The sequence below is a fragment of the Callithrix jacchus genome, chromosome 12 (genome assembly GCF_049354715.1).
Source record: "Callithrix jacchus isolate 240 chromosome 12, calJac240_pri, whole genome shotgun sequence".
Taxonomy (NCBI): domain Eukaryota; kingdom Metazoa; phylum Chordata; class Mammalia; order Primates; family Cebidae; genus Callithrix; species Callithrix jacchus.
In genome coordinates, this window is record NC_133513.1 from 12,917,135 (window position 1) to 12,934,042 (window position 16,908).

At 50.5% G+C, this 16,908-nt stretch overlaps 1 protein-coding gene across 5 annotated transcripts in view; it reads left to right on the forward strand.

The window, feature by feature from the left end:
- The first annotated feature begins 88 nt into the window (after positions 1–88).
- LOC103796577 (uncharacterized) overlaps positions 89–16,908 on the forward strand; it is a 196,163-nt gene continuing 179,343 nt past the window's right edge. The window contains exons 1-9 of one of the 5 annotated variants that reach the window (XR_013524594.1): positions 89–359; positions 1,400–1,562; positions 1,673–1,759; positions 7,709–7,846; positions 7,941–8,057; positions 9,231–9,323; positions 13,561–13,778; positions 15,183–15,263; positions 15,508–15,554. Coding sequence is in view for 2 of the 5 variants with exons in the window: in XM_078344639.1 (XP_078200765.1) it covers positions 244–359; positions 1,400–1,562; positions 1,673–1,759; positions 7,709–7,846; positions 7,941–8,057; positions 9,231–9,323; positions 13,561–13,778; positions 15,183–15,192 (942 nt within the window). In the remaining 3 variants the exon portion in view is untranslated. Of the gene's footprint in view, positions 360–1,399; positions 1,563–1,672; positions 1,760–7,708; positions 7,847–7,940; positions 8,058–9,230; positions 9,324–13,560; positions 13,779–15,182; positions 16,658–16,908 lie in introns of those variants that run through there. The other 4 variants (XR_013524592.1, XR_013524593.1, XM_078344639.1 and 1 more) reach the window with 4 other exon arrangements.

The window sequence follows — 16,908 nt, forward strand, 5'->3', positions numbered from 1 at the left end:
TTTCCCCCTGGGCACCTAGGGAGGTCCAGCTGTGGTGCGAGCTGGTGGGATCCCGTGGTCTGATCAGGCTGGAGGCTGCAGTCCAGTTTAGCAGCTGTGATAGTCATTTCTGGGGGCGATCAGCAGGCTGTAGGGGGCTACACCTTGCCTCCCTGCAAGGCAGGTCTGCGGCTTGGTCCTGTTGGCCCATCTCTCCCTTCAGCCTGGGTCTTGTTGCAGCCGCGGAAGACCCAGGTGTCACTGATGGCTCTGGGGACCGCTGCCCATGGCCAGCCTTGGGGCCTGCAGTTGGAAGGCGAGCTGGAGGAGCTGAGGCGAGACAGGACATTGTACCAGAAATGGGGAACCTTGCGCTTTAGGTGTGTGTGCCCCTTCTCCTAGGCTGACACCCCTGCAAGTTTCCCCTTTTCAAGTATGGAGGGTCCCCGGGGGGGACAGGATGGGTAGAGCTACCTGGAGAAACCCTGCTGACCTGCTGGGCCCCAATGAAACTCAGATCCCAGAGAAGAGCCCCCTCCCCTGAAAGCTGCCACATCCCTATCCCCTCCATTAGTTGCCGAGGCGGGAGCAGAAGTTAGAGTCTTATCATCCTAGCCTGGGGCTGCTTGGAGAGTCTTCTCATTTCCTAGAGACAGAGCTCATTAAAAAGGCAGTTGCCTGTGTGCTGGGAACAGCATGAGATTGGAATGAGCAAAGCTATCTTGGACACCAGACTATGCATTGAGCAGCTGTGTGGTGTTAGATAAGTCACCGGTCTAAACAGCAGCAGTAATGACAAGGAATAGCAACATCATTTGCAGATTTCATTTGTGTTTTTGCCCCATTTACATTCATTGAGCACCTGTTATGTACCAAGTGCTCTTCTGGGCACGTGGAAAATGACAGAGAACTAGAAGGGCAGAAACCCTTGCTCTTGGGGAGCTTACATTTATTTCATGTATGCTACCTCTCATCCCGATCACTGTGTCCAATGAGTGTTATTTTAGCTGCATTTTACATATGGGGAAACTGAGGCACGGAGGTCAAGTCCTTTGCACAAGGTCACCCAGCTAGTGAAAGACCATGCCTGGATTTCAGCCCCAGTCTGTGTGACACCAGATGATGTGTGCCATCTATCCCCTTGGGTCTTTGCTGTCAAATGGTGACAGGGACCCCAGCCATGCCCACTTGGATGGCACAGTGAGATGGTGAAGAGTTCTGAATGACAAATTGTGAAAGCACAGGGCTTCCCTATGTCCTGGTGTTCTCTTCTCTGAGAGAGACTCCAAACTTGGCATGCCAGGTCAGTTTTGACAGGCCCAGCTCATGACAGGCCCAGGCTGAGACCGTGGGGCCCCGTTGTCCCCGACACTGCCAGCTGCTTTAGTGGCTTTGGCCTGTTTTTCCCTCTGCACACCAGGCACCCCTTGCCGCTGCCCATCCCGCAGAGCCTCGTCCTGCAGGGGACCTTCACGGCTGAGAAGCGACACCAGCGCTATTCCCTGGAGACAAGGGTTGTCTTGAACAGCCGAAAGGAAACCCTGCAGACTGTCGTCCTGGGCTACCAGGCCAGACACCCCTATGTGAGTGGGTCCGGCACAGCCAGGAAGGTGCCTGAGAGCAGGAAGGAGGCCCCAGCTGCCTCGTGACCTACCTGCATGCGTGTATACATGTATGTCATTGTCCCTCCCAGGTCTGTGCAGGTCTGACGCATCCATATGATGGCACAGCCATCCCCAGGAACACAGAGGGGTGCCTGGTTACTTGGAATCAGCACAAGGTGAGTGGAGGCCCCAGAGACCTTTGCACACCAGCCAGCCCTGGCTCAAGTTGCTGTCATCTCTCAATAGGATTAGAAACATGTTCTCTGGGCTGAGTGCGGTGGCTCATACCTGTTGTCTCAGCCACTCTGGAAGCTCAGGCAGGAGGATCTCAAAAGACCAGGAGTTAGAGCCATCTGGGCAACATATGGAAACCCCATTTCTCCAAAAAAAAAAAAAAAAAAAAGTTTTTTAATTAGCAACAGTGGTGTGCACTTGTAGTCCTAGCTACTCCGGAGGCTGAGGCAGGAGGATCAGTTAAGCCCAGGAGGTTGAGGCTTTAGTAAACTGTAATCATACCACTGCATTTCAGCCTGGGTCACAGAGCAAGACTCAGATACCCACCTTCCCCGAGAAGAGTTATCCACACTGGGCATGGTGGCTCACACCTCTAATCCAGCAGTTTGGGAGGCCAAGGCAGGCAGATCCCCTGAGGTCAGGAGTTTGAGACCAGCCTGGCCAACATGGTGAAAGCCTGTCTCTACTAAAGATCCAAAAACTAGCCGGGCATGGTGGTGGGCACCTGTAGTCCCAGCTACTCGGGAAGCTGAGGCAGGAAAATTGCTTGAATCCAGGAGGTAGAGGTGGCAGTGAGCCAAGATTGCACTACTGCTCTCCAGGCCAGACTGCCTCAAAACAAACAAACAAACAAAAGAAGTTTCTCCTGCCTGGGTTCTCTGTTTCATTTGGTCCTCCCTATGTGACTGTCAGAGGGATATTTTGTTTCCTTTTTTTTTTCATATGGAGTCTCACTGTCACCAGGCTGGAGTGCAATGGATCTCAGCTCACTGCAACCTCCAATTCCCAGGTCCAGGTGATTCTCCTGCCTCAGCCTCCCGAGTAGCTGGAACTACAGGCGTGTGCCACTACACCCAGCTAATTTATGTAATTTTAGTAGAGACGGGGATTTCACCATGATGGACACAAGGGGGGACCTTGTGATCCGCCCCCCTCAGCCTCCCAAAGTGCTGGGTTTATAGGCGTGAGCCACCCCACCAAGCTCAGAGGGATATTTTCTAAAGGCCAGCATAACTCTGCCACTCCCTTGCTCTCAAACCGTGACAGCGTCTCTTGGGATAAAGCCCCAGTCCTGTGCCCTCAGCCCCACTTCGTGGCCTGCATTCCCCTCATCCAGCCTCTTCACATTCCCTCGCCTGGCTCTTTCCTGCCTCAGGGCCTCTGCGTGTCCTGTGCCTGAAGCTGTCACCCTCTCCTTCACCTCCCTTCTACTCATGAGCTCCAGCATCCTCTCACATGACCCCCAGACCACCTCACACACACCTGCCTCAGCCTCCCAAGTGGCTGGGATTACAGATGTGCATTCCCATGCCTGGCTAGATTTTGTATTTTTCGTAGAGACAGCCTTACGCCCTGTTGGCCAGGTTGTCTTGAACTTGTGACGTCAAGTGATCTCCCCGCCTCGGCCTCCCAGCCAAAGTGCTGAGATTACCGCTGTGCCCAGCTTGCCCTATATCTTTTGCTTCTAGCACCAATTATACATTCCAGTTTCTTTCTTTCTTTTTTTCTTTAGACAAAGTCTTACTCTGTCACCCAGGCTGGAGTGCAGTGGCACAATCTTGCTCACTGTAGCCTTGACATCCTAGGCTCAAGCAATCCTCCCACCTCAGCCTCCCAAGTAGCTGGGACCACAGGCACATGCCACTGCCACCACCACACCTGCCTTTTTTAATGTTTTATTTTTAGTAGAGAGAGTCTTGCTATGTTGCCCAGGCTGGTCTTGAACTCCTGGACTCTAAGTGATCCTCCCATCTTGGCCTCGAAAGTGCTGGGATTACAGGTGTTAGCCACCATACCTGGCCCCAGTTCTGTTTTTGTGTGATTCATCAGTCACTGGTTCCTTTGTTACTCTGGAAAACTCGTGATCTCCACCAGTACTTTATTTACCGCTGTAGCTACAGGACTTGGTACACAGTAGGTGCTCAATGAAGAGTTGCTGCCGTGGTGCTATTTAACACCCACTGCATGCCAGGACCCAGAGTAGAGGTCACCAGACTTTTCAGGAAAGAACCCAGTAGTAACTAGTTCAGGCTTCACGGGCACACGGTTCAGGCCTTGTTGACTCAACTCTGCCATTGCAGTTCGAGAGAAGCGTGGACGGTACGTAATGAACACGTAATGAATGGGCGTGGCTGTGTCCTAACAGGACTTCACTTACTAAAACACACCACATTTGGACCAGGGGCCTTAGTTGCTGACCCCTGAGTTAGAGGGTCTTTTTTGAGACGGTATTGCTCTGTCACCCAGGCTGGAGTTCAGGGGCTCGATCATGGCTCACTCACTGCAGCTTTGACCTCCTGGCCTCAAGTGATCCTCCCACCTCAGCCTCCTGAGTAGCTGAGACCACAGGTGTGCACCACCACGCCCAGCTCATTTTAAAAATGTTTTGTAGAGATGGAGATCTCTCTCTGTTTCCCAAGCTGGTCTTGAATTCTCAGATTCAAGGGATCCTCCTTCCTTACCTTTCAAAGTGCTGGGATTAGGCCAGGCATGGTGGCTCATGCCTGTAATCCCAGCAATTTTGGAGGTTAATGAGGGTGGATCATTTGAGGTCAGGAGTTCAAGACCAGTCTGGCCAAAATGGTGAAACCCATCTCTACTAAAAACCTACAAAAATTGGCTGGGCATGGTGGCAGGTGCCTATAATCCTAGCTACTTGGGAGGCGGAAGCATGAGAATCACTTGAACCTAGGAGGCGGAGGTTGCAGTGAGTGGAGATCACACCACTTCACTACAGTCTAGGGGACAGAGAGAGACTTGGTCTCAAGAAATAAAAAAAGTGCTGTGGTTACAGATAAGAGTCACTGGGCCTGGATGAGGGTCTTGACATTTTGGCTCTTTAGGGGTGAAACTTGTTTTTGCCTGTGTGTCCTTGGCATATTATTTCATGTCTCTGGACCTCAGTTTCCTTGTCTGTAGAATGGGGGCAGTAGTGCTCATCTCTTATGCAGGGGCTGTGAAGATTACAATGGAGTATTGTAAAATGCCAACTACACCCCCCGTCCAAGGCTTCTTCCTGACACCTCTAGGAGGCGTCGATACTCTGGGCGATCACCACATTTTTCAGCAAGCATTTATGGAGCATGTGCTGTGTGCTAGGCCCCCAAGGAAGACAGTCATTGTTTCTCTCTCTCTGTTTGTTTGTTTGTTTGTTTGTTTGAAACAGAGTCTCCCTCTGTTGCCCGGCTGGAGTCTGGAGTGCAGTGATTAAATCTCAGCTCACTGCAACCCTCCACCTCCCGGGTTCCTGTGCAGACGCCTCCTGTCCCTTTTTTTTTTTTTTTTTTTTTTTAAACCAAATCTCCCTCTGTTGCCCAGGCTGGAGTGCAGCTGCGTGATCTCAGCTCACTGTAACCTCTGCCTCCTGGGTTCAAGTGATTCTCTTGCCTCAGCCTCCCGAGTAGCTGGGATTACAGGCACCTACCACCACACCCAGCTGATTTTTGTACTTTTAGTAGAGATGGGGTTTTTCCATTTTCGTGTGGATGATCGCAAGCTCCTGACCTCAGGTGATCCACCCGCCTCAGCCTCCCACAGTGCTGGGATGACAGGCGTGAGCCGCCTCACCTGGCTGTTTGTCTCTTGCAAGATGCACCCCAGCCCCTGGGAAGGAGGGTGAACCAAGCACGTGTTGCGCATTGAGACCCACCCTTCTGGGCCTCCCTTCACCATTAGTCAGATGAGGCTGTGTGTGAGAGTGAGAGTGTGTGTGTGTGTGTGTGTGTGTGTGTGTGTGTGTGTGTGTCCGTGTTTCCAGGGATGACGTAGTACAGTTCTTGGAGCTTTTAGGGGAAAGCGAATGGCAGGATGACAGCCTCAGACACCTGCAAAGTGCCTCCCGATAGTGTTTGCTGTTTCTTATGCCGGAGATTGCAGAGCCGGCACCGTGGGCCAAATTTGACCTGCAGATGGGTTTTGTTTGGTCTGCTTAGCATTTAAATTTTTTGAGGAAATTAATTGCTACATTTGAAAATCAGAAGATTTTGAGTGAAATCCAGATTTCTGCTGTTTCTAAGAAAAAAAAAAGTCAGAAGATGTGACTATACCAGGCTTCAAATCCCAGCTGACACCAACAGACAGAGTAAATGGCAATCCTTTCATTTCGTATAATTTGGCTCTCTGCTCTTTTTTTTATTATTATTATTTTTTGAGACGCAGTCTAGCTCTGACCCAGGCTGGAGTGCAGTGGCACAATCTTGGCTCACTGCCATCTCTGCCTCCTGGTTCAAGTGATTCTTCTGCCTCATTTTTCTGAGTAACTGAGACTACAGGCGCACATCACCACATTCAGTTAATTTTTGTATTTTTTAGTAGAGACGGTGTTTCACACGTTGGTCAGGATGGTCTCGATCTCTTGACCTTGTGACCCTCCCGCCTCAGCCTCCCAAAGTGCTGGGATTACAGGTGTGAGCCACCGCACCAGGCCTCTCTGCTCTTTTTAAAACTATGTCTACGCTGGGCGTGGTGGCTCACACCTGTAATATCAGCACTCTGTGAAGCTGAGGCAGGGAGATTATTTGAGGTCAGGAGTTCGAGAGCAACTTGACCAACATGGTGAAAACCCATCTGAACTAATACAAAAAAAAAAGCTGGGTGTGGTAGTATGCACCTGTTATCCCAGCTACTCAGGAGTCTGAGGCAGGAGAATCACTTGAACTCGGGAGGTGGAGTTTGCAGTGAGCCAAGGTCATGCCACTGCACTCCAGCCTGGGCGACAGAGTGAGACTGTCTCAAAAAACAAAACAAAGCCGCCGTGTGTGTTTAATGACAAACATTTTTCTCATTTCGCATTTCTCTCAGTCCTCTCGGACCCTTATTTCTCTTCCTCCATCTTGGTTCTAACGTGAAGCTGAGCATCCCTTTAAAGGTGCACAGCAACAATAAAGCTTCTTAGCAGGCAGTTTTAACTTCTCAGTCAGCACAGGTAGGAAAGATGGCAACGTGCTACTGTGTACTTGGCCTGTGGCAGAATCTGAATGGTTGTTGAGTGAATAAATTCAGCAGTTGTGTATTAGTTTGCTATGTTTGCCGTAAGAAACTGCTACAATCTTAGTGGCTTAAAGCATCACAGATTTATTTTACAGTTTTGGAGCTCAGAAGTCCAGATTGGATCTCACGTGGCTAAAATCAAGGTGTTAGTAGGGCTGTGTTCTTTTTGGAAGCTCCAGGGGAGAACCCATTTTCTTTCCTTTTCCAGCTTCTACAAGCTGCCTGCATGCCTTGGCTCATGGCCCCTTCCACCTTCAAAGCCAACAGCATGGTGTGTGACTCTGACCCTCCTGCCTCCCTCTCATAGGACCCTTGTGATTAATTTAGGGCCACCTGGATAATCTCCCCATCTCAAGATTCTCAGTCCAATCACATCGCGAAGTCTCTTTTGCCATGAAAGGTCCCATATTTATAGGTTTCAGTGATGAGGACATGGATGTCATCGTGGAATGCATGTTCTTCTGCCAGCTCCACAAAGAATTGTGCATTCTTTCACTCTAGCACAGCTTTGACCTTGGGGTTTCAGGCTGTAACTAGGGATTCTGCATTTGCCCAAATATTTATTGAGCACCTACTACACGCCAGGACCTGTGCTAAGTGTTAGGACTAGGGCAGTGAACAAAACAGACTACTCCCAGGGCACTCTCTTTGAAGAAGACACAGGTATTCACATTTGTCCCATCATGCCCACCCTGCCAGTCTTACCTGTGGGCATTGGAATTCACCATTCCCATGTACCCGTCCCCACTTCCTGCCCTATAGATGGAACACTATAGACTGCTCCGTATCCCATCAATCTTTGGACCACTTTCTTCTGACCTCTGGGTTCCCGGGGTGGCTTCTGCAGGCACGTAGAGATGGGACAGGACCTCTCTCAGTGCCTCTGGTTCTCACTCACCTAGGCTAAGAAAAGGGAGGTTGAGGCCACTTTGAAAGTCAAGCGGAAAGTTGTACTGCACTTAAAGGGTTTGCATCACGACAGATCTCAGCACGGGGAAAGCCGGCACAGCCTAGCCCTGGACTTGGCCCATTCCTTCCAGGTACAGGTACCCAGCTTGGGCAGACACTGGTTTGTGACCTCCACACAGAGCTTGGCTGTTAGAGAAGTAAAGGGTGTTGTCTGTTTCTTCCCAGCTGAGCTTCCCCCAGGCCCTGAGCTTGGATGGGGGCATCATCTTTAGACAGAGTCCTCCAGGAACGTTCAATTTTGGCGTGGATACTCGAGCTGCCATCAACCACGTCACATCCCAGGTGAGGAGGCTGAGTTCTGCTCCCTTGCGTAGGGAGGCAATTTTTAATAACCTTTAGTGAAGGTGCCCTGTATGGAATGTCTCAGGAGGTGGCAGGAGACATGAACCTGGGAAGCCAACAGCACAGCCCTTATTTTGGCAGTGTGTGTGTGATTAGTCAGGAGGCATTGACTATTATAAACTAATGTTTGCCTCCTTGTGAAAGGCCAGTATTCATGTCTCAGCTCAGCGAGGCTCTGCTCCATGCAGTCTCTCAGGATCCAGGCCTCCCCACCTTGTGGCTCTGTCCTAGATGACAGATGAAGAGAGAGACAGTGGAGAATTAGGCAGGAGGTTTTTATGGGCCAGACCTGTAAGTCGAAAGGTTGGTCATTCCTGCCTGGGTTCTCATCACATGACCCCACCTAGCTGCAAGGGAGGCTGGGAAATGTAGTTTTCGCTGTATGTCCTGGAAGAAACAAAACGCAGTTTGGTAAAGATATAGCAGCCATTGCAGGTATATTTACTCATTCATGGCTGTTCATTTGTTCATCCATGTATGTCTTCATGTCCATTCATTCAGCATGGATGAGTTGTGTCTCTGCCGTGTGCCAGGCTCTGTGATGTGCATTGGGGGGTGCAAGGGTGACTCTGTCCCCATCTCTGTTTCCATCTTTGAGGAGCTTTAAGTCTAGTGGGCTTTTAGTGTTAGATAAGTTCAAGTTCATCTCCCAGTTTCACTGTTAATGAGCTATGTAAGCTTGAGATACTGGACACCACTGGGCCTCAGTTTTGCTATCTGGGAAATGGGATGGTAACACCAACCCAGCAAAGCAGGGTTGGGGATTAAATGAGATGGTCATTGTGAACCTGGTAGCACAGTGCCTGTGTCATGGTCAGGGTCAAGGAGAAGGTGGCGTGGCTGTGGGGGGTGTGAACAGGCACCATGGCAGGGAATAGGGGGTCCCAGAGTGGTCTTCCCAGCGCCCCCATCCAGGGCTTCACTTCCGAAGCATCCTTTCTCTGGAGTGCAGCCTGAGTAAGATTTAGGGCTGAGGAACATTGAGGGAGGACAGACGTTTCTGACTTGAGCTCTGGGCATATTCTGGGATGCATTTGCCCAGCAGCCATCACCCGGGGTTCTGCATCTCCGTCTCTGTTCCTTGTGACCCTTTTCCAACACTTCCCGAAACAGGTCTCGGTCCAGCTGAACAGATCTGACTCCAACTTTGCGTTTTTCTTCCAACTCAGACATCCCCACAGACCAGCATTTCCTCCAGACTTCCAGGTATGGATGTTGCTCCCTAGGGGATGACCTTGACTTGCCTGCCAAGGGTTGTGTGTGAGCAGCCGGCCTGCTGGGCGGTGGATGGAAGGAAGGCAGGTTGGGGGCCCGAGGGAGGGAGGCCGCACTTGCAGCGTCATTCTTAGCCAAACGGCCTCTGCAGAACCAAGAACAGATGGCAGAGAGGTTTCCAAATCCATCATTTGGAAGTGATTGTCCAGGCAAGAAGGGTTTTAGCCTCCCGGGGGTGGGGATGAAGGATCATATTTCACTCTTGAAAATGGACAGAAACAGAATTTTCCTCCTAACTGTGCCCTCTATTGGGCTTGGGAGAAGCCGTGTAATGTTTCAGGAGGGTTTATTGACCCAGGGTATTTTGCACAGTGTGGAAATAAAGAGGTGGAGAAAGATATCCAGGTGGAAGCCCCCAGGGCCGGGGCCCTAGAGAGCCCTGTCCCCAACGAAGTTTGCGGCTTCGTTGAGCAGGGTGTGCGTGGTGTTTGCACAGGAATTAGGTGGTGGCTAATTCAGGGACATGGAGGTGCACATAGGAAATCCTGACAGGGATGAGGCCCTCAGGAGGTGTGGGGCAGACCACTAATTTGATATCAATAAAAAAAATTAATTACAGGTGGGGTCTCACTATGTTGCCCAGGTTGGTTGTAAACTCTTGGCCTCAAGCTGTTTTCCTGCTTCAGCCTTCCAAAGTGCTGAGATCACAGGCATGAGCCACTTTACCTAGCCTGAGAAATTTCAAGATAAATTTCTTTTGAGCCAGGATCTCACTGTTTCCTGGGCTGGAGTGCAGTGGCGTAATCACGGCTCACTTCAGCCTTGACCGCATGGGGTCAAGCGATCCTTCCACCTCAGTTTCCTGAGTAGCTGGGACCACAGGCATGTGCCACGACACCTGGCTAGTTTTTGTATTTTTTCTTTTTTTTTTTGGCAGAGACAGGGTCTCACTGTGTTGCCCAGGCTGGTCTTGAACTCCTGGCTTCATGTGATCCTCCTCCCTCAGTCTCCCAAGGTACTGGGATTACAGTCATGAGCCACTGCATTCAGCCCTGACAGCATTTTTCAAACACCTGCTGTGCATTCCCTGTGTGTTGGGTTTTAGGAAATTGAATGGAGCTGAAGAATGGCTCTGAATGGAGGAATCTGCTTATTCTGAGAGGCACGAGCTTTCACAGGTTGATGTCCCCGAAGTCAGGATATATCTATACAAGGACACAGGTCACCGTTTCACTAGCAACCTTTTGCTTTTGTGGCATTCCCTAAGATCACGGCCCATCTGAGCACTGCTGGCATCTTAGATCCGAGGAACCACCATCATATGAACCATTCATTCTAGGAGCTGACGTCTGTGGAGTGATTGCATGGCAGGCCCTGTTCTAAACCCTCCTTGTGGATTATCTTGTGAACAGCTCTTGATGCTGTTGTGTGGGGTGTGGAGCACTGTGGTACCATTTTGGGTGTATGGTTCTGAGACTTAGGTGGCGTGACTTGCCCAAGATGATGGAGCTCACGAGAGGAAGATTTTGGATGGGAACCCAGGCGTCTGGCTTCAGAGCTCATGCGATTCCCTGAACTCACTGGGGAGTGGGGGTGGGTTCCCCTGGAAGCATGGATGCTGGATCATCTAATGGGTTCAAAGATTATTATTATTATTTTTGAGGCAGTCTCACTCTGTCGCACAGGCTGGAGTGCAGTGGCCCAATCTTGGCTCACTGCAACCTCAGCCTCCCAGGTTGAAGCGATTCTCGTGCCTCAGTCTCCCAAGTAACTGGGATTACAAGCATATGCTACCATGCCTGGCTAATTTTTTGTGTTTTTAGTAGAGATGGGATTTTACCACGTTGGCCAGGCTGATCTTGAGCTCCTGTTGACCTCAGGTGATCCACCTGCCTCGGCCCCCAAAGTGCTGGGATTACAGGCGTGAACCACTGCACCTGGCTCAAAGATTAATTTTAGTTGTTTTTGTTTTGTTTTGTTTTTTAGATGGAGTCTGGCTCTGTCGCCCAGGCTGGACTGTGGTGGCACGATCTTGGCTCACTGCAACCTCTGCCTCCCAAGTTCAAGAGATTCTCCTGCCTTAGCCTCAGGAGTAGCTGGGATTACAGGCGTCCGCCACCACAACTAGCTAATTTTTGTATTTTTAGTAGAGACAGAGTTTGCCGTGTTGGCCAGGCTGGTCTCAAACTCCTGACCTCAGGTGATCTGCCTGCCTCAGCCTCCTAAAGTGCTGGGATTATAGGCATGTGCTAATGTGCCTGGCCATTTTATGTTAATTTTTAAGACGGGGTCTTGCTCTGTCACCCAGGCTGGAGTGCAGTGGCATGATCATGGCTCACTGCAGCGTCCACCTCCCAGACTCCAGCCATCCTTTCACCACAGCCTTCTGAGTAGCTGGGACTACAGGTGCACGCCACCACGCTCAGCTAGGGTTTTCGATTCTTGTAGAGATAGGGGGTCTTGCTCTGTTGCTCAGGCTGGTCTCAAACTCCTGGCCTCCAGCAGTCCTCCTGCCTTGGTCCCCAAAGTGCTGGGATCACAGGTGTGAGTCATCGTGCCCTGCCAGTCTATGGGTTTGACAGATGCATATAGAGTCATGGATCTGCCATTACAGCGTCATTCAGAGAAGTTTCTCTGCCCTAAATAATCCTCCGGGCTCTACCTTTTCATCCCTCCTACACTCCACCCGCCGGCAACCACTGCTCTTTTTACTCGCTGTGGTTCTGCCTTTTCCAGAATGTCACGGAGCTGGAATACGGTGTGCAGCCTTTTCAAATGGGCTTCTTCACTTGGTAATATACATTTAAGTTTCCTCAATGTCTTTTTTTTTTTTTTTTTCAGACAGTTTTGCTCTTTTTGCCCAGGCTGGAGTGCAATGGCATGATCTTGGCTCACTATAGCCTCTGCCCCCTGGGTTCAAGAGATTCTCCTGCCTCAGCCTCCTGAGTAGCTGGGATTACAGGCATGCACCACCATGCCTGACTAATTTTTGTATTTTCAGTAGAGGCAGGGTTTCTCCATGTTGGTCAGGCTGGTCTCGAACTCCTGACCTCAGGTGATCCTTCTCCCTTGGCCTCCCAAAGTGCTGGGATTACAGGTGTGAGTCACCATGCTTGGCCTCCTCTATGTCACTTTCAGCTTAATCGCTCATTTCATATTAGCACTGGATAATAGTCCATTGTGTGGATGTATCATATTTTATTTATCAGTTCATCTATGGAGGCACCAGGCATTCTTTTAAAAGCTTTCCAGGCTGGGCATGGTGGCTCACCCCTGTAATCCCAGCACTTTGGGAGGCCGAGACGGGCAGATCACCTGAGGTCAGGAGTTTGAGACCAGCCTGGGCAATAAAATAAACCAGACTCTACTAAAAATACAAAAAAAATTAGCTGGGCATTGAGGCAGGTGTCTGTAATCCCAGCTATTCAGGAGGCTGAGGCAGGAGAATCACTTGAACTTAGGAGGTGAAGATTGCAGTGAGCCGAGATTGCACCACTATACTCCAGTCTGGGTGACACAGTGAGACTCCATCTCAGAAAATTAAAAAAAAAAAAAAAAAATTGCAAGGCACAGACTGGATTGAGAACCACAGGGCTAAACCCACTTTGCAGATGGCGAGACTGAGGCCCAGATCAGGAAAGGGAGGGACTCAGGTCCTGAGGAGCTGGTAGAGCCTTGGGCCTCTCTGCTCGCACCCGCCACTGTTCCCCTCAATACCCTTGTTGGGCCCAGCCACGTGTTCACCCCAGCCTGACCACTCGGGTACTCAGATGCCATCCCCTTTGAACCCCAGAAATTCTGGGTCCTTTGGTTCCTGGCAGGCACTCTATAGGGCCTCCTTTTCTGTGGAGGAGTTGCAAAGATGTCCTCTGCTTCCCCCACCAGCCTCTTCAGGCACCGGCACAAGTTTTAGAGCTAGGCAGACTCAGGTGGCCTATGTGACCCTCTCAGAGCCTCAGTTTCTCCATTTCACAGTAAGAACTCCCATTTCACGTGTGGTGGAAAGGTCAAGATGAGACTGTACTCCTGAGCTGGGAGCTGGGGCTGGGGTGGGCTAGCTCCCCGTCCTCCCTCTGTCTGTTTCTCTTCCTGCTTGTGTGCTGTCTACCATGGTTGGTGGGTACTCAAAGCTGGAGTGGCCCAGAAGGGCTTCCTGGAGGAGGAGGCAGCCCTCCCCCACACCCAGGATCCCACAGACCCTCCCTGTCCTTCCCCTGCCTCCCTGCAGGTGCAGGCAGCTGCCGGGCACTACAGAGTGCGCAGCCTCAATGGGTCCCTATCTGTGCGAATGTCCAGCCGGGAGCTGGTTCTGCTGGAGGTCGACGCCAGCCAGGACACTCGGAGGAGCGGCCAGGGCTGGGGCGTGAGTGTCCTTCTCCACCAGGCTGTCTTCAGCGCCCCCAGGGCTGTTCGGCTGCAGCTGTCTGGAAAGATCACCCCAGCAAGGTAACGGTCTCTAGGTGGCCTGCGACGAGGCGGGGAGACCATAGAGGGCAAAAGGCACGTGTCTTGGGACATGGGAAGTCCTCACTCAGAGGCCCCTCTCTGTCCCTCTGAAACCACACCCAAGTCAGCCCCATCGGTGCCACTGAGGGCGGGCATCAAAAGCAGGTGGCATTCAGTTTTCCACTTTGACCCTTTCTTTCTTTTTTGTATTGTTATGAGAGCGTTGATTGTAGATGGCTTAAAGGATGATGTGTAAGGGCAGGGCACCATGGGTCACACCCCAGGGCTTTGGGAGGCTAAGGCAGGAGGACTGCTTGAGTTCAGGAGTTCCAGGGCAGCTTATGCAATACCACGAGACCCCATCTCCACAAAAAATTAAAAAATATATTAGCCAGATGTGGGGTGCACCTGTAGTCCCAGCTCCTCATGAGGCTGAGGTGGGAAGATTGTTTGAGCTCAGGAGTTCAAGAGCAGCCTGGACAACATAGTGAGACCCCATCTGTACAAAATATTTTTAAAAGCCAGATGTGGTGGCATGCACCTGTAATCCCAGCTACTTGGGAGGCTGAGATGAGAGGATTGCTTGAGCTTCGGAGTTGGAGGCTGCAGTGAGCTATGGTTGCACCATTGCAGTCCAGCCTGGGCGGCAGAGTGAAATGAGCCTGTTGCTAAAATAGCAATAATAGTAATAATGTAAAAATGAATGAAACAAAATCACTAGTGACCCAAAGAACGTGTGTCTCCCTCTGGTCTCACATCTGAGTATATATTTGCATATAGATGTGTCCAGTATGGTGGGGTCCAGGGTTGGCCACTTGGGTTCAGGTCCTGGCTCTGCCACTGCTGCCTCTGGGACCACTCTCCCTTCTGTGCCTCAGTTTCTCCCCCTGCTTCTTAGGGTGGATGAACTGAGCGCTGCATGTGAGTTCCATGCCAGGGCCAGTGGGCATGCTCAGTGGGTACCCTCTTTGCTGCAGGTGTCAAACGAAATGCCAGACTTCCCTGCTACTGTCCTCTGGGTGCTCAGACATGACGCCTGTGTGACCAGGGGCGGGGGGTCTTTTTCCCAGCAAGCAATTCTCTGGTGGACACTAACTGGTTGTCCTACAAATTAACTGAGTTCTGACCCTGGAGGTGGCATCAGCCCCCTCAGGTAAAGTGTGCAAGACTGCCCACAAGCTTAGACACCATTCCCCTCAGCCTTGCTAGTAGCCGGATCTACAGGCTCGCCACCACACCTGGCTGCATTTTTGTACCATTTTTGTAGGAACAGGATCTTACTATATTGCCCAGGCTGGTCTTGAACTCCTGGCCTGAAGCAGTTTTTCTGACTTAGCCTCCCAATGTGCCGGGACTACAGGCATGAGCCACATTTTATACATCATTACACATTATTACTTGTAGATTATTATGATTCTTCATGTTATCTACCATGACTGCTCCCATCACAATGGAAGAACCTAGGTTCAGCTCCCACTGTGCTTGGTGAGTGCTCGAGAGCTGGAGGGGATCAGGAGGGCTTCCTGGAGGAGGGGGTCCTTCCCCACACTCAGGTTCCTGTGGACCCTTTCTGTCTACCCTCTGCTTCTGGGCTCTCCCCTGCCTCCTGACCAGCTGGTTATAACTCAGAGGTCCCTATGACCTCCTCCCATCTTGTGTCTGATCATTTGCGAAAATGGCTCACAGAATTCAGGGAAACCTTTTATTTATATTTACTCATTGCTTATAGAGGCTATGATTGGAGAATGGCCGGATGGAAGAGACGCATAGGGCAAGGTATGGGGGAAGGGGTTCTGGGCTTCCCTGCCCTCTCTGGGCTCAGCATCCTCTGTGTGTTCAGCCCAGAAGCTCTCTGTGAGCCCCATGGTTCAGGGATTTCTATGGTGGTTTCATCATGTAGGCGTGACTGCCGAATAACTCAGTCTCCAGCCATTCTCCCCTTCTCAGAGGATTCAAGTTCCAAGCTCTAATCATGGCTTGGTCTTTCTGCTGACCACTCCAATCCAGGAAGCCGCCAAGAGTCACCTCATTAGAACCAAAGGTGCTCCTATCAACAAAAGGCATGTCCTACTTCCAAGGGATTAGGATCTCTGTGTCAAGGATTAGGGGCAGAGACTAAGGATATATTTCCTATTACATCACTATATTCTGCTATTTTGAGTACTGCATATTCTGGTACAAACTAGGTCTCCATTAAATATTTCCTCTGTGATCCGGGCGTGGTGGCTCAGGCCTGTAATCCCAGCACTTCGAGAGGCTGAGGCAGGCTGGTCACCGGAGGTCAGGAGTTTGAGACCAGCCTGATCAACATGGAGAGGCCCAGTCTCTACTAAAAATACAAAATTAGTCAAGTGTGATGGCGTGTGCCTGTAATCCCTGCTGCTTAGGAGGCTGAGGCAGGGGAATTGCTTGAATCCGGGAGGCAGAGGTTATAGTGAGCCGAGATCGTGCCATTGCATTTAAGCCTGAGCAAAAAGGGCAAAATTCTGTCTCAAAAAAACAAAAAAGTGTCCTTTGCAGTCCCAGGTTTGTTCCAGCTTTAGGGCATGGATTTAAGGAGACCCTTGTCCGTGAACGTGGCCCCAGATAACCTTGTCCTCAGAATTGCCACCACAGCTGTCTGTCCACCCACATGTCCACCTGTCCGTCCTTATCTCCAGTCTGAAAAGGATTTGAGGCACATTATTAAAATGTACCTTGTTCTAGGTCAGGAGTTGGCAGACTTTCAGTAAAAGGCCAGATGGTAAATATTTTCTGCTTTGCGGACTGTGTGGTCGCTGTTGCAACTACGCAACCCTGCCATTGAGGCACAAGAGTGTCACAGACCATTCATAAATAATGTGCGTGACTGTGATCCAATAAAACTTTATTTATAAAAACCAGTGGTGGGCCAGTTGGGGCCCACAAGCTATAGTTTGCCAGCCCTTGTTCTAGATTTTAAAAAGATACACAAGGAAGCTGGCAGAAGGGAAAAGAAAAATAGGAAGATGCTCAAAGTAATATCAGCAAACAAAATGGATGCCATGTGTTCCTCTGTGTTTTTTTAGAGCTCAACTGAAGATTTGGCTCTGAGTTTCCTAGCAGCCAATGCAAAGAGAGAAACCAAAAAGTAGTAGTATTTGCAGTGGCC